The sequence below is a fragment of the Anarrhichthys ocellatus genome, unplaced genomic scaffold, assembly GCF_004355925.1.
Source record: "Anarrhichthys ocellatus isolate YVR2014 unplaced genomic scaffold, GSC_Weel_1.0 scaffold27, whole genome shotgun sequence".
NCBI lineage: Eukaryota > Metazoa > Chordata > Actinopteri > Perciformes > Anarhichadidae > Anarrhichthys > Anarrhichthys ocellatus.
The window spans coordinates 3,553,677-3,571,702 of NW_022280057.1; the positions used below are offsets into that span (position 1 = coordinate 3,553,677).

The window sequence follows — 18,026 nt, forward strand, 5'->3', positions numbered from 1 at the left end:
ACATGTGTTCCCTTTCTATATATATATATTAATCACTGTTAACACATCAGCAGATGATCACAGATGAGAAGTCTGGCTCACTGGTCTGGATTCTATTTATGTTCACAAATGTACTTCAATAAACATGTAAAATGACTAAATTGGTTAAAAAGAAAAGAAAAAGCTGCTGCATCAGCATTCCTCACATTTTGATGATTAAACTACAATTCGTTCTGATGTTTTCAGTATCAGATTTGTGAATATTTTCATCACACAGCCACAATGGAAACTGAGAACCACGTCTCCACGCTTGGCTCAACTAAGACCAGTTTAGCTTATTTTCTGGGAGGTTTAAGGGAGCTGGTACAGGCCGGGTCTGAGCAGGGATAACCTACAGGGAGTCTCCTCATCACAGCGTCTGGGCACTGGGGTTTTCATAAGCCCCACAAGAGATGCAAGCACACATGTACACATACCAGGTATGCTCGCGCTGAGAAATTAATGAATGACTTGCTTGCACATAGCGTGACTCGTTAAACAAATAGGACATCGATGTGATTACAGACGAAACCCACAGACATGATGCAATGAAGAAGACAATGGGATGAAAGCTCCAAGATGAAGGTCTTTATGTTCTTCAGCAGCTAATCCGATTTATCAATCAATGAATCAATAAATTGTTCAATAAGGGCTCCTGTCCACTAACACATACAGTTATTGATCTCCAGCTATGATACAGATGCCCTGTATGTCTCCTGAGGGCATCAGAACAGAGCCGGTCACATTATGTATAGACACACAGAGACGGATGAGAGCAGACGAGAAGGACAGCAGAAAACAAGGACAACAAAAAGGTGTCGCCGGCAACAGCAGGTCGAGGCGAGTCAACAAGTTCGGGTTAGTGCAGGCAACACGGGCAACATCGAGGCCGTTACAGTTAGTGCACTTGTGACGACACGCAAGGACATGCAAGACATTGGCGCTTTGATCAGCATTAGTATCTTGTAGAAGTGGTATATCAAATCAGCAAGAAATGAAGATAAAACCATAATTCAGGCATGTGGCGTATCAATAATTCAAGTCTGAGAGCCTGTTTCTTTACAGTTAACACGACATGACATCTGTTAGTGTCAATTGTATCATTATGTGCCAAATATATGTTGACAAAAAACATTTTCATAAACATTATGTCCCTATGAGTTTAGGTTTTTTCACTGGCACATCTTCAGTTTCATTGAGGGCTGCTACCAATGATTCTTTTTTCAATCAATCAATCAATTATTTGCTTCATATCCAGAAAATAGCAAATTTTGACAGCCAATGGTGCCACTTTCAAACTTCATATAATTTCTGACCAACACCTTAAAACATGAATATTCAAGTTATAATTATCGGTGCATAAAACAGAGAAAAGCGGTAAATCCTCACATTTAAGGAGGCTAGAACCAGCAAATATTTGGTATTTTTGCTTGATTAATGAGCTAAACGATTAAGCTGTTTTAGAAATTGCTGGCAATGGATTATCTGTCAATCAACTAATTATTTACTTATTACTAACAGTTTCAGCTGTAATTTCTTCCAATAAACCTGTCCTTCAAATCTAAATTAAATCCAGTCTCTCCTGATCGTTTAGTATCAACCAGACATTCAATTTAAAGCAAAAACACATTAAAAACCAACACAATGTAAAACAATCATATCATGGGACCTTAAATATGGTTGAAAGTAGGACAGGTGTTGGCTATCACCTTTAATCTGCTTCACTTTCTTTCTTCACGCTGCCAGCTGCAACACATGCAACTTTGCTTTTTAAAGAGAAGAACCTCCAGGATCCTGCAATGCATGCATGCACCCACCAATCCATGCACAGACAGTCCAACATAATGGCTCAACTCTGATCAGTTTATTGTCTGTTTTCTGGACTAATTACTGTAATGTAACTTTGGCCTTCAACAACTCTCATCGCACTTCAAGCCAGAGTGAAGCAAAATGCAGGTAACACAACAGGAAGTTTACAGAAGAGAAGCGTGGCGTGATAGAAGGAGTAAAGGCCAGCAGTTGCGATACGTTACAACTTTGCCAGTTTACACAGACAAGCCACAGCATGCAACTGTTGAAACTACACCTGCAAAATAACTGTATATCTGTATCCCACAATTATACCTAATCGTCTAACATAAAAGCCCTTACCTTCATGACTCCAGTTTACCTCCTACATGTACGGTAGCTGTATGGGCTGTGTTCCAGTGTGTGTGGAGACTCACCAGTGGAGATGAAGGCTGGCTGCTGGAGCTGCATGTTAGCCAGCGCTTGCTGGTAGTGGAACATGCTGGGGTTGAAGACGGCAGCTCCGTTGCTCTTCTCTAAGATCGCCCTCTTTGGTGGCTGCTGCATGGCCCCTGGAGGCAGAACCTGAAAGGAGAAGAAAAGTCACCTGTTATCTGGCGTTATCTCAGAGTGAATATACACTGGGTGCTCTATAGGCACAACATCCAGTTGACGTGGATGTTTCTGTTTACCGCCACAAGAGGACACTGCAGTATCGCAGATTATCTGAAGTGATGTAGGACAGCCCAGAGGTCAGGCCAAGAGCAAAATGAGATGGTTATGATTTCATTCACCAATGGGGCCGGTGCTGAAACATCAAACTACGGCGGAAGATAACCAAAATACATTTTAGTCACACACACTAAAGGCTGTGATGTCAAGCTGTCATTTAAAAAAATCTATTTGTTTTACTAATACAAATGAATCCTGATTAATTTTACATGAACTCAGTAAATAGCAACAGTAACAAAAACTAAATGAATGCCATAGTATATAAACCCTTGATAAGTATCTGATCTCTTTCATGCTATTTTGAATCTTTTTTCCAATACTGCTTTTTTTGTTTTTTAGCATCCGCACTGCAGATTGACCTGATTATGTTACAGCTGCTCTCAATGCTAACTTTAGCCCTTGTAGATGAGTGTACGGGCTCAGACACATGCACAGTAGCAGACATTCATGAAAAAACATAATCCCCGGACTACATTATCAAATTTCAAGCTGGCTGAAGGATACTGCGATACCCTGATCCTTCATTGCATCAGTAAACAATATCCAAGTAGAGAACAAGAACATATTCTACTGTTTCATTGATGGATTAAGAAGAGACGATGAATGTCACTTTTGAGAAGGTCATTATGTGTGTTCAGCTTATCATAGAATAGCATGTTATGTTTATTTTTGGCTTAAAGAACATAGAGTTATCAGTATTTGGACTCACCAAGCCTGCGGTCGCTGTGTTGTGACTTGCTTGGTGCTGTGCAGCCTTGATCCTGGCCTGCAGGTGAGCTGGCGGATGGAAGTACTTGCACTTGTCTCGGCTGCAGCGGCCTTTAATGTAGTCCATGCAGACGATGACAGAGTTCTCGCTGCAGTCCACCATGCCGGCCTCCAGAGGGTGAGCGTAGCGGCAGTCACTCTCGCCCCGTGTGCAATTACCACGCTGGAATTCTCGACAAACCTGGGAGGGCCAGCGGGAGCACTGATCAACATTTACCTTTCATCATACTGTGGACAAACATAGAAACAATAACTGCGCGCATGCCGCATACCTCCAGCTTGTCTGTGCGCACATGTTTTTGTGCGGAGATGCCGTTGCCCATGGCTGCCAGGCCGGTTGGACTCCCGGGGATCAGCAGGGGAGTACTGGGCAGCAGCTCAGGCATCAAGCCCATGCCTGGGCCCATGTGGCTCAGATATGGACTGAACGCCATACTGGGGCATGTTGCCAGGGAGGGCGACACTGGGAATGTTGTCTGAGGGAGGGAGAGAAGGGCAGAGACGAGAGCGACAAAACAAGTTATGGCAGAGCTTCAGGAGAAGATTTGGTGGTAACATAACCAGTAGCCTACTGTGTTTTTTTACGTAAATGAGAACCATGCAGTTACCCATGGCTATGCCACTACTACTTCAAACATTTAATTACCTGTGCATCAATAACATGTAAAATATTCTGCATGTCACTTTTGAATCAGCAAGTTTTACATTTCCTTTCAAAAGGTTGAATGAGAGCTACCTTCACTGTAGCTGAATATAACTTCCCTGCATCATTATCTACTGTATGCAAGATATAACAAAAACGAAAATAAATCAAACAGTCAAATGGTTTATATCTGGCAGAGAATTCTGCAAAGTTCTCACTGTAAATGGACAGGAAGGCATATTTTATATTTAAATAATAGACAGAAGAAGGCTCTTATTTATTCCTTATACTATCTTTATTGGAGGACAGAAGTTAGAAGAAATGAACTGTACTAGCAGGAAGTCAAAATAACTGCCACTCTGTTGCTGGCTAAAACATCACTCACAGCACACGGAGAGCAGTTATTATTTCGATAAATAAGCCACATTTTCAAACACATTGCATTGATTATAAAGACGTAGTTTTAGTGTGAGCTGCTCACAATCGGCTGCATATGTGTTCCGGGCATCATGAACTGCATCTGTTGAGCCAACATGGCTGCCGTGGCCTTCTGCTGGATCAGGTTGTTCCTCCCGTTAATCTCCAGCTGGGTTTTCAGGTGTGGCGGTGGGTGCAGGTATTTACAGTTCTCACGGGTGCAGCGCCCCTGAAGAGAAGAGAGGGGCGAGGAAAGATGAGCGTGTGAGAGCAGACAGCCGGGGTGACACTGAGAATAATGTGACACTAAATCAATAAGGGGTGTGCCTCGACATGGAAAGCTCACCTTTTTGCTGCAACTGATCTGAGATTAGCAGAGCACTCCTCCGTATAATAAAGTACAATTTGTTGAACTAAACATCAAGAATCAAGCGCGTTTACGGAGCAGAACTACGTACGGTAAATTCTGGTGAAATAAAGCACTAATGAAGTCCCAGAAGACAGCATATTGGATAATTCATGAGAAATGTGCAACCACTTACATCAAAATATGCTACGCTGGAACAATCTGAGCAAAACAGAAAAGTAGAACATTTAACTGCCTGTCATTCATTTCTTGTTTTTACAAGCAAATTACTTAAAGCCATTGAGCCAGTCAAACTGTACTTTTCATTTTATAACAACTTATTTTATAGCAATGTGAAATGACAGCTGGGGTATTTGAGCCAGCTTCTAATTTTTCCACGGAGGCACAGCAGATGTCAGATAAACCTAACTGACAAGAAATAAAGCTGGAGGGTGAAAACACATGTTCCATTCTCACCATCCTGTACACCAAATTCTGTATCTCTATCTCTACCCGGTACTTATCAGTCATTAAATAAACTACGATGTATGTGACTGACAGCAGCACATGCACTTGTTGTGTTCAGAGAAGAGATAAAATGGGATTAGAAAACAGAGACCAGTAAGCTTGTTTTATTCTAGTAACAATGTTTTGTTTTACTTATATTTGTATGGAAACTTGGAATACTGTCAGTGGTGGTGGATGTTTTCAGATCTTTTACTTGAGTAAGAGTAGAAACATCACTAAGTAATGAAACGGATAAGCAATGTAAGTAGAAGTCCTGCATTGAAACGTATCCAAGCATTCTTATCATACTTAATAGTATCATAGAAATCCAAAGTATTCCAGGCATATCATATTATTAGATTAGATTAGATTATTGGTTTCTTCATGATCTTTACTACTCTTTATTCACTTTTACTAACCTTCATAACAAGGCTGGCTAACATGAGGTAAAAACTCAAGAGAAAGTTTTTATTAAGTGTTTCTATATTATAACAGTGAGCCCCAATAAAAATAAATATATATGAAAAAATAAATATTCTAATCTAATGAACACAGAGAACTATAGCACTACTACTGTATCCATGACAATTCATGAACAAATGAAGCATGTTGGCTGTGCAGCCATAGTTGGCTGTTGGGCTTATGTGCATAGTCAAAGCATTTCTATTTGTCTTGTATGCAAAGCTTCATTCATCACATTCAGGCTTAAATATCAAAAGGCAGGAAGTTTGTGTGACTGCAACCAAAGTCTTATGTGTTTCAGCAAAGCAGATTCCCTAAATAATGAATGTAAATAAAACAGCAAGAAATGGTTATAAAGACATTCCCAGAGGTCACATAGCTCAGCAATATACTGGGTTATGAATTAAACTGAATATTGGATAAAAGTTGAACGATGTACAACTGCAGTTGTAGTTCCTCTGACGAATGATTCATCTATTATTCTTGTGATCAGTGCAATGTGTTGTGAATGTCTGGATGTAAAAGAAGCGTTTCAACAACCTAATACTAGGTTGCTATAATTCTGTATTTAGTCAGCTGTATTTTGAGCCACTTATCTAAAAGCAATTCATTTTGTGCCAAAACGTCGTTAAGGCAGTGTCCTTGCTCCCCGCCGGAGTCTGTGGGGAAGGTGAAGATGGTGCTGCAGGAACACTGCAGGTCAACACAAAAACTGCAGTCTCCATTAAACCCCTGGGCAGACAGCAGCTGTCTGGCCCTGCAGATGAGCCGTTAACCCGCTAAACTACCTCCACTGAGCGTCAGCCACATGCTTTGTCGTCAAACCACACCCACAGCAAACAGCTCACATTACGGGAGGGTGAGCGTGCCGCACAACTGGCAACGGAAAATTAAAAAAACTCTAAAGACAAACTGACGTCATGGTGCAGAGACTCTGACGGTGATGGATGATGTCGCGCTGAGATGAGGACACATAAAAAAAAAAATTAAAAAAAAAAGGGTTTCAGTAGCAGGAGAGCTATATAGGACAAACTGCGATGTCTCCTATACCAACATCCCGGAGGGATTCACACGACCTCACACACCAGACAAAAAGCATACAAGCAAAACATGTAGCTGCTTGAAAAGTGGTCAGAATGGTACAACGAGGCTTTACAAAAACACTCTCGCCTACACTGGAGATGCATGCGATCAAGCTCTGCGTCAGCGAGCTGTGTGTTTAGGGATGAGTCTGTAATGAAGTGTGAGTCCCATGGGCCCAGCAAGCCTGCTCAAACTCAGAATGAAAAGTACCTATTAATGAGCATAATGACGCACTTTGTGCACCTTGTCTTGCAAAAAAATAAATAAAATAAAAGCTACAAAATCTGTGTTGGAGAAGGAGGCCAATGAGTCAAGGTGTTGAGGAGAGTATTGGCTCAGGAATCTCCCTTTGGTTGCCATAGCAACACACTACACCACACAGAGAAAGTCCCCGTCAGTACAGCAGTGATGAGAGAGAAGTGAGACATTGATTGAATCTCATGATGAAGGAATCGATCTAAACTGTGCCCATATTGATATGGGACGAGCTCGATCTTCAGCTAAACGAGTTTGTGTTCATCCTCACAATTGACAACGATTTAGAGCTGAAACGAATAGTCGATCGACAGAAAACAAGTTTGGAAACAGTTTTGTTAATTGACGAATTGTTTGACTTTAGGGATGGCGCCGTCGGTCTGTCCTACACTTTGGTTCAGACTGTAATCTCAATAACTATTGGATGGATTAAATCTGCTATGGTACTCAGCCGATGAATCATAATCACTTTGGTGATCTCCTGAACTTTCACAGAGCCTAACAGAGCTGCTAGCAACTCTTAGTCATCAAAAAAATGCCTAAAATATGCTGAATCCAGCCTCTCAAAAGTGAAGATTTCCTGCTTTTACTCTTGATGATAGAGACTGAGTATTTTGAGGTTTAGGATTGTTGTTTGGACAAAAGCAGCACGTTAAAGAAATTCTGTCATGTTATACACCAAAAGATCTAATCGATTAATCGACAAAGTGTTCAGCAGATTAATTGATGATGAAAATATTTGTTAGCTGCAGCCCTACTATGTCATCCCAAAGGTGACACTGCTGTTGAATCGGCTGTGCGTTGGGCAGATGTGATGTCCACACTAATCATTTGAGATGACAGCAGCACTCCGGTTAACAAGGTAAAAAGAACTAGCCCCCCCCTCCCCCTCCCGCAGCAGGTTCAGACCAACGAGAAGGAGCTAATGGACGAGCAACAGGGAATGACAGCGGTCGGCTCGGACCGGCCAGGGATGCCAGATATGGGAGGGACGGTGAGGAGGGAGGCCATTAGCAGATAAATCCATAAAATTAACAAAGAAGGGAGGGTTGGGCGGAGAGCAGGAGGAAGGAGTGATGCTGTAGAGCGTCTCGAGCGAGGTGTGCTTCTTGTTTTTTCCAGTTAGTCGACCAAAAACAACGGCTGTCAGCTGAGAATAATCCTGACCAACAATGGGGGTAGAAAGACTGCAGTAAAGAGGTGGTTGTTGACATACTGTGCTGGCACTAAAACCCCGCTGCAGCTCCTGATAAAGAAAGCCGCTTTGACCTTCAACTGTCACCAACTTCAGTTCTTTCTCAAACAACATGACCCCGGGGCTTCAAACAATCGAAAGTGGCCTTTAATGCTTGTTCATTGCCTTTGGTACAAAGCAGCTCGCCTCTTTCTCCCATCAATGCAACCAGTACAGAGCCAGGCTGTTGCTCTGTGCTAAAAACAGCCGTGCCACTCAGGAAGATCAAACTATCCAATGGGTACGCTCTCCTGTGCTGTTGCTAGGCCCCCCTCTCTGATTCTCTCCCTCTCTCTCCCTCTCCATCTCCCTCCTGCTCTGGAGGACATAACACAGAAAAATGGCTGAATAATAAATTCTAACTCAATAAACGAGGAGACAGCAGCTGCGCTCAGACAGAGAGCCCCTTGTCTGGGTCTCACTTTTTCTCTGCATGAAAGCCCGTCGAGCAAAACACAAACGCCGATACAGCAACAGACTATTCTCTATTTTAACACTATCGGCCACTGATGGTCGTAGCTCTTGTAAAACGCAGTAAAGCATAATCACTTTTCAGACTGTTAGTTTGCTGCGTATGAGTGGAGCTAGTGTTGTGGTTCTGCAGCTGAAGTGATGTTGAAGCAGCACGATCCTCAAGCCCACGTCACTGATGGACGGACAGACGGCCGGCAAAGTGGCTTCACCAGAACCTTCCATCACGCCTGAGCAAAATGGACACATTAAATATCTTCATAACCAGAAGACTTTCCTCTGACATTGTTATACGTATCTATACGTGTTTATTTTTAGAGAATGAAACGTTGCCTAGTTAAATTTATACCATGGTCACGGAAAATTCTCAATTCTGATTGGCTGTAGGGTGTGGATTAACTTTTAATAACCAGACATGACAACCGGATGTCTATGATGCAGATGTTTGATGGGTATCAAACTGTAGGTAAAGATAGCAACAACAGGGCTTAACTGAAGAGCTCGGAGCTAGGGTTATTTGTGTAACCAAGAGTGAGTCTGGACAGTAGGGCAATTACCACAATTACCATCACAATACAACTTGTTGGGTGTATATAAAACATAAATGTGTCCACCATCAGAGACTTTTCAATACCATCTATACTGCGGTAACTATCCCTTTAACATAACTATTTGTATTACATCATTGCAGGAATGTTGCGATTAGCAAGACTGCTTTATGGCAGTAAAACCTCTTTCTTTCCCTTTTCTGTTCGTCTCTCAAGAATATGCTATCAAATAAAGAAAAAATAGGTACCTTGATTTGTCAGGTGTCACAGTATAAGCCAAAAGCAGTCACATGTAGATATTTCATCAAACGTTTTCAATGAACTATATAATGATATGCAGTATATAGCTATCTTAAAATAACTTTGGGCGATGACAGGCCACAAGGTTTTTTTCCAGATGGCATTCTCAAGATATCTGAAAAGAGATCATTCTGCGAGATACTTTTAAAATTGTTAACAAGCTTGTTTACCATAATTCACGATATTAAAAACCCCATGATCAGAAGGATATATAGATGAAAGAAGAGGAAGTCTGAGAAAATAGCTTTGAAAAATCGAGGTGGGGGTAAAAGGGGGGGGGGGGGGGAATCAACTGACCAACTGACATATTTGTAAGGTTTCCAGGAAATGTTTGAGCTGAGGGGTGAGCCACCCGCATCCTGACGCATCTCTAGTAACAATTTATGTAGTAGATGACACCCTAAGCGATAGTCACGCTTATTTAACATATTTACAGCGAAGGTGGGCCACCTCATCTGAAAAAAAGACCTCTGCTATAAAACAAAACAGGAAGGTTTGTGTGTATCCGTGTGTGTGTGTGTTGTGCGTTGATATTACGCAGTGCCAAAAGGCATCAACTACCTTAATACAGCTCACAATGCATGTGTCTAAACAAGCAAGATGTGTGATGTCTGTTGCGTTGTTACCTTGAGTGAGTCAAAGCAGGCGATGACTCGGCCATTCTCCACATGGCAGCTGCGGGAGGGGTGAGCAAACTTGCACTCGGCATCACACCGCGAGCAGGTGCCTCTCTGAAACTCACGACACACTTCCAGGGTCAGCCATTTGGTGTCCCGTCCCATGGTCATGCTGACAGCCATCAGAGTCGCTCACAAACACCGAGTGGCGGTGAGGGCAGATGGACGGAAAACTGTGTGACGGGAGCAAGGGTGACTAATAGTGATCCAAGAAAAATCCCCAGCAAAACAGAAGCAGAAAAATGTTCTGTTTTTCCTCAGTGCAAATAGGCAGCGAGTCCTTCTGGTTGGTGTATTTTAGGGAATGTTTGTAAGTTCTTCCTGGGAAAAGTGGCAGCTGAAGTTTGAGATAGAAGGGGCAGACTGTGAGCAGAGGCCAGCTCTGTCTCCAAGAAAGAAAAAAAAAAAGGAAAAACAGGAGCTAGTCTGAGGACATCACTCTGGCATGTGACACTGAGCGTCTGTGCCTTCACCTGAATCGATTGACGCCCACCGTAAGTCACTGTTAGGTTCACGTCAACATGGCTGGGGCTCGAGCAGTCACTGTAGTTAGGTTTGAACGGCCTGAAAAAAAAAAAAGAAGAAGACTTCTGTAGAGCAGAAACAAAAGCAGAACCTTTTAGGGATGGTGTCCTTACAGTGATGAGACTCTGTGGCGGCTCAGCTCAGGCTATGTGCGGACTGCAGCTCAGCAACGTGGGATGGATGGCTCTGTGGCTGTCAGGATAAAATATAGCCTCCATTCAAGGCCAAACACACTGAGCCACGTCCTGCTCTCATCCAGCAGCTTAACAGCAGCAGACGACCCCTCGCAGTAGGCACTTTGGAGTTCCACTTCCTTCTCTTATTTCAGTCTCTTTCTCATCCCTCCTTCGCCGTTGTCGATTATTCTGTTGTCATCCTTCTCACTTGCATCTCTTCTGCATGTCTTTGCTTGTCGTCTTGCTGTGGACTGTAAAATAATAAAAAAGAACATTCATTTAAAGCAATGACGAAGAAAATAAGCAGCCTGTTGAGGAGAAAAACGTTAATGTGAAGCTACAACCTTGTGTGGAGCTGGTTTAAACGGAGGGTGGAGAGGACCACGAGGCAGGAGCGTGGAAGGGATAGAGCCAAAGAGAATAAAGCGAGGACAAACAAATAGCGGAACAGAGCATACGGGAGGGAGGGAGGGAGGCAGCAATGAACAGGAAAGGGCAAGCTATGTCTTGATTAAGTGATACAAGAGAGAGAGGGAGAGAGAGGGGATGGAGGGAGATTGCAGGCAGGACAGAGACGTCACTTTAACTCCCCTGAGCTCCACGGAGCAGAAAGTAATTGACTAACTTGGAGTGATTCATGCTACAATATGCTGTAAAAAGCGGTGTCCTTGAAGTCGCACCGGCGAGCACGTGTGTGGTCGACACTGATGATTCCCAGACAGTTATTAATGTGAAGGGGAAGAAGTAGAAAAAAGGAGAGACAGGGCAGAGATAGAGAGGGAGGGGGGGGGGAGGTAGTGCTTCACAACTGCAGCTGCTGTGCTCAATGCAAGGCTCCAGCAAATCGGACAGACTTTTGCTGGCATGCAGAGCACATCACCGACCAATGACAGGGCAGTTTCTACAGCGGCTCCTCCCTCCTCAGAGCCCGTCCTTGTTCCTCCCAGGATTTTTTCACAGTCATGGCTGAGCCACATGCTTATATTCATACTGTACAACAACTCTGACTCTGAACAGCTTCTCACAGATGTTGAGGAGTAAGTCATGTCTCAAACAGTGGACTATACTACAGTGTGATGCAAGGAGAGGGGATGCATGCAGCCTTCTGCGCAGGGAGCAGAGCGACGTGTCCGGACACTAACTGAATACAGATAGCAATCAGTGAGGGTGGCTCAATAAAGACACACTCAGACAAGAAACAACAAATTAGCTTCACAAGAGATTGCAAAGTCCAGCTGGTAAAAACTGAAGAGAAAAGAAGGCTGTCCTGGATGAAACATGGTAGTACATTAAAGCACAAAGTGAATAAACAATAGGTGAGATGCAGGAGAGGAGGAGTACAAAAAGTAGGAGGAGGAGAGGGGGGCTGGAGCAGATATTATCGGTCCCTGCGTCTGATGGCGGCAGACACAGACGGAGGACACGACGGGGGGGGGGGGGACGAGAGTGTGTGTGTGTGCATGCAGATAGACAGCCCAGAAGGAGAACACCGCAGTGGAGTGGGAGAAGGAGGGATAAGGGGGAGGTGGGGACTGAATTGATACACCCACCTTCAAACACAAGAACAAAGACACATCCCCAGCCCAAAACAAAAAGAGAAGCAGGAATGAGAGATGAGCAGGTACAGCAACTGCTTTGCTTGCTTAACCATTATGCTCGTCTGGTCCTTCCTCCTCCTCCCAGCCTACCTACAGATCGATAGAAACTTTTCTCAGGGGGACAAAACAAGCACTCCTCCTGCAGCGTTGCCCGTCCTGCATTCAGGTCCACATCAGTGTCAAGCGCCCTTGCTTACGCACACCCTGACGACGCAGCTCAGCAATATGCAACCCGCATCATCAAAATGCTCCTCAGCAACACCACTCTCTTCCTCGCCACACCAGACACCAAATGGCGCACAGTTGCCATTACGACAGTTCTTGGAAAGATGCGCAGCCAGCACTGGCTCTCCTCCAGGGCTGCTCTAGTTTATACGGCACCCTGCACCTTGGAGTATACACGGTAATGACCTTTCACTTGCCGATTTGAACAGCTGTGACTCTGCTTTCCAGTAGATTCACACTCAGGAAAATTTCACCGACTGTTTAACCAAGTCACGCCTTGTTAGCTTTCCTTTTGGCCTCTAGCTGGGCCTTTACGTTTACTGGAAGACAATGAGGGCAGTTCAAAATAGAAAAGTCATGCCATGGCATGATGTGCACTTTGCCCACTTTGGGGTTACCCACTTTGTTACAGCATGTTCATAAACAGACAAAACGACAAGTGAGCGCCATTAGTAAGCTAACATATCTGACATTCAAGCTAAACAGTAAGTATGTTTAATCAGTTAGTTTGTCATAAGTGGGTATAACCTTGACTGGGTGTCATGGCCAAAGTCTTCTATTACCATATGAGTCATTTCGTATCTCGATATAACATGTTTTCTGGTAATTCAATACAAAAATTCAACTAGATTCAACATCTGGTAAACCATGAATATACAAACTTTGTGTCAATCCATCAAGTCGATGTTTCACAATATAAGTCACAAAGACTCATCCTCTGGGGACCATGAATGTTTGTAAAAAAAAAAAAAATCACGGCAATTATTTCATCCAACAGTGAGATATTTCAGTCTGGACCAAAGTGCACACACAGATCAAGCATTCATAAAGCCTCACCACTAGCAAAGCGTTCACCCCACCAACAGTTTGGATTGACTCCACTGTGCAAGTACACCGTGAGACTAGTCTGCACATGAGTCAATGAATACTTCACCAACAACAGCAGACTGGTACAACCACCAGATTAAATCCAACAGCACAACGCCTTTGTAAAACTATAGAATTTATACAGAGGACTGTGTCTTCAAAGATGCCACAAACCTGTAAGAAACCATCGATAGGAACAAAATAAACGATACAAACATTTTTGCCAAACATGTACAAAAATAACACTCGCATGCATTGTCTGCTTTAAGCAAAATATGTCTCCTTGCATTTAATGATGTTATAATCAGCAGTTTTTGTTTTTTTTAAAAGAGAGAGCACTCTTTGGAAATGCAGATCCTTCAGTTTGGAATGAAACCCAGATTGCCAAGCTGCAATATTGCACAACAGTACTCTACCTACCACAGCACGATAAAACACGAGGAGGTCAAAAGTTACACCAGCATAACAAACAGTTAAGAAGCCAATAATTAAGAGGAAGCGAAAAGATAAAAGTTAAAGGTACTCTTATAGCAAAACACTGCTCAAGAGCTCTGTTATTAAATAGAGGATTGAAGCTACATGCTTGAGGCCGCATTATTGTGCCGTGTCAACCCACACAGCTCAACTATCTCAGTGTTGTTCCTACGACAGGGATGATTGGGTTATGGTTCAATAACAAACCACTTATAAGAAAGGATGAAAATAGGCTTTACTGTAGCTATATGTCAATACACCATTTAATCTTATGATATGCACAGTATGGTTGTTTTCATCCAGAGAAAAATTCCCATAATAACATTTGAGAAGCTGAAACCTGAAACAGTTATCCCCTTTTATTCTTCATGCTAGTAAACTGTCTTAATTGTCTAAAATTAAAAAATGAAATTAAAACTCAACTTTATTCCCACATAGCTATCGGAGAACTTTAACAAAGTGTGTACATTTTGAACAGAAATAATCCTGGCCCACTGAACCTGTCTGACCTTTACGATGCAGCACAAACAATAATTTGCATGGCTAATAAATATAGAGCGCCCCAGTTGTGACAGCCATTATGCTGCTGCCGGTCAACCGGGTGTCTGCAGAGAGAAGAGGGGCTCCAGCAGTCAGTAGGCGGGGGTCAACATGTAGGTGGAACAGGATGTGGGGGAAGTATTAGGAAGACAGAGGGGGGTGGCTGCTGTTGACTCCGGCGCACTGCGTCCATCATCAAACACAGTGCACCAAAGGGCTACCGACAGTGTAACCTTCACCGGAGCTCTGACGTCTGCATTATGGCTGGTGTGCAGGCTGGGTGCCACCTCGACAGACAGCCCTGCACCTTATCTGCTCAGACAAATAGATAGCCTGACATCGATAAAACTGTTTGGCATGCATTAAGTCAAAGGTAAGGTGACACATTAACTAATAAACAAATACAAAACCCATTTTATTTCTCCTCTTAGATTTTTCCATTTGCACAATCGTGGTATGGTCAGGGGGGGGGTTGTGAAGTGAGTTTCTTGCCAGCCAGGGGCCGAAGGCAATTTTGGGGGTGTAGAAAATTAAGAGCATTCGATAAATATGACAAATGTGACTATAAAGTGTTATAGGGTAATACAGCAGGTTGACAGAGAGAAGAAAGGTATTACAAAACTAGAAAAGGCCATATTTTCAGAAAGACACATTCATGTGTGCTACTGCTGAAAATGTACAGATAAAAAAATTGAAATAGTTCAGATAATTAAAGATGAAGTGGCAGTACTGAAAATATCATATTTGGATACATGAGCTAAAATGGAAGAGGTGAAAGACATTAATATGAAGTGCGAGCGGAAAGTGAATTGAAAATTCAGCTGAACTTCAAGAACTGAAAAAAGTTGAAATGTCTGTTCGCAAATATAAGCTTGCTTCATTATTGCACTTGTGAATTACTGTTGTAAATTTCTCCAGATAAAGAGCATTTTCTTAATATGTAAAATTGTGTTGTAGGCTGATACAGCTGGTTGACAGGGAGAACATAACGATCATACAACTATGGAGCTCAGTGTTTCACCAACTGGGGGAAACACATTGATTGATTTTAGCATTTATACACATTGGAAAAGAAAAAACACTTTGGCTCATATCTGTGAGTCAGTTTGGATTCTCGCGTCAACCAACTTCCCAAAATCTTGAGTTTCCCCATTCCCAAAAGCTTGGCTTGGCGAGTCTCTTTTTAGGGGCACAGGTAGTTGTGTGACGAACATTGTAGCTATATAAAACAGAACTCTGATCTCCAGCTATGATTCTTGTTTAGTTCACCAGACAGTCAGCTCTTTTTGGGAGCATCGACAAGGACAAGGTGATCGACTAAAAAGCACAAGGTGGAAGATCCATAAATCACAATGAGAGTGAAAGCTAGCAGCCAGGAAGGAGGGAGCTAAATAATTGGGTTAAGTATTAGTAATCCTTTCAGCTCATTAAAGCACCACAGTTCCTATTCAAGCAAACATACAAGCCTACTCTATCGCACAGGACAACATAGCCGGCACGAAGCATGCAATACTTGCAGTTTAAGTTTCCTGTTGCACTTTTAATTCAGAAAAGAGTGTTGTGAGCTGGGAGTTTCCCATCCCTGTAGTGAGCTCATGAAAGTTAACTGTGAGGAAAAACTGTAGATATCAAAGTTAAAACAACAACGCGTCATCGGCATATTATTTCTGATTCGTTATTGTAAAAAAAAAAATTGAGCTTCCCAGGCAGTTAATGTGTGTCTGCGTGAGAGGGGAAATAAAAATAAAAAAACAGGTTATGTTGGAAATGTGGCTGCATGCCCACGTGTGTTTGCCAGTGTAAAGAAGAACTAGCTAGACTGGTGCAGAGTCCACATCCTGCAGGGTGCTGAACTTGTCTTAACTGGCTGTTTTATTAAATGAGCCAGGATGATGGCACTGGAGTAGCTTACACTATAGGAAAGTAGTGACAACACAGTATGCTATGGTGGCATTAGTGTCTGACCCCTGAGGGCCAACAGTGACTCAACCTCCCTGCACCGCATGCATGCATGCATGCATGCATAGAGGCTGGCTGCAGACACACAGATAGATAACCAGGAAAGGAAACTGCAGGCGCTCTTCACTTCTGCCAACTGTAATGGAATTAAATATAGTATTACACAACAACTTGCACTTGAAACACTGGCACTGTGAGAGACATCCAATAAAATCCCTGCACATTGCATTCAACCAAACCCTTATGTGCAGATCCCACACTCAAATATGATATTTTTATCCACACAGCCGTCAGCGCTCAGCGGACCTACCCAAAGCATTTTACACGCAATATTATTTCGGTTGCGCCTTTGTCTAACACCGACATTACGCCCGTAATTAACAACAACAAAGGCAGCTTCCACGCAACAGGCAGAGTGGAAGAGGCATTTGAAATGACTGCAACGCGGCTTAAATATAAAACTAGGTAGCAGTATTATCGCTGCAAACTGCGCCAGACGTGCTCAGCCTCTTACCTGTGTCCAGTCGGATTCAGATATCTTCTCCTGTATTAACGTCGGTTTCAATGGCTATTTTATGGTAATTTTTCCACAAAAAACACGTTCTTAGTCTGGCTAAGAATGATAAAAATCCATGCAAGTAAAAAGAATTAAAAAGCAACGTGTTACCGCCGTGGAGTGAGAGAAAGACAGAAGGGGTCTGGCTGGCTGCTGATATGTTTGCTGCAACTACATTTGCTCGGCTGCAACACTGACTGAACACAGAATAACAGATTTGGAAAAAATAAGAGGGAGGGGAAAAGCTGGTGAGGGTGGAGTTGGGAGAGACGGAGCGTGTTCGCTTTCGTTTTAGACAACGTGATTAGCATTGAGGAGAAATCAAAGTCACGACAGGTTATCATCGCGGTAACAGTTCGGCTGACCATAAACACGTCGCAGGTGAGTTTAACCACCACGGAAGGTAGTCTGCGGGTTTAAGATTACGCTCATTTTAAGGATTTACCTGGTTACAAATGACTCATTATTATGGTCAAATTAGCCCCCAAAAACCACACCCATATCACAACGGAATGTCATTTAAGATTATTATTTAACAGATAACTGTTTAAGTTAGTTGTTGTTTTTTTTTTGCAATAGTTAACGTTAACAACATTTGAACGTATAACGTCAGCCTGACGTCAAATTAAAACGGGTTTAAGGTTTTTCATAATCAGTTTAAATTTAAATATACTTCAATTTAGTTAATCTATCTGTATATAGAATTAACAGCATGTACACTGTTCATACCCCTGAACCATCTCTGCCAATGCAATTGTACTGATTTAAAAAAAAAAAAAAGGTAATACATCTTAAAACAATCCTATATTTTAGTATATTGCTGAATTCAAAACATGTCCCAGCTGACCCCTCTATTA

General features: G+C 42.6%; 1 protein-coding gene across 6 annotated transcripts in view; it reads right to left on the reverse strand.

Annotated features, from left to right (window-relative positions):
* Positions 1-17,385, reverse strand: part of mbnl3 (muscleblind-like splicing regulator 3) — a 27,094-nt gene extending 9,709 nt beyond the window's left edge. For 2 of the 6 annotated variants that reach the window (XM_031862493.1, XM_031862490.1), the window contains exons 1-6: positions 17,128-17,385; positions 10,199-11,201; positions 4,431-4,595; positions 3,579-3,782; positions 3,248-3,487; positions 2,244-2,391 (exon numbers count right to left, since the gene is read on the reverse strand). In XM_031862493.1, the coding sequence (XP_031718353.1) occupies positions 2,244-2,391; positions 3,248-3,487; positions 3,579-3,782; positions 4,431-4,595; positions 10,199-10,372 (931 nt within the window). In that variant the 5' untranslated portion in view covers positions 10,373-11,201; positions 17,128-17,385. Of the gene's footprint in view, positions 1-2,243; positions 2,392-3,247; positions 3,488-3,578; positions 3,783-4,430; positions 4,596-10,198; positions 12,807-17,127 lie in introns of those variants that run through there. The other 4 variants (XM_031862495.1, XM_031862494.1, XM_031862492.1 and 1 more) reach the window with 3 other exon arrangements.
* Between the last annotated feature and the right edge of the window lie 641 nt (positions 17,386-18,026).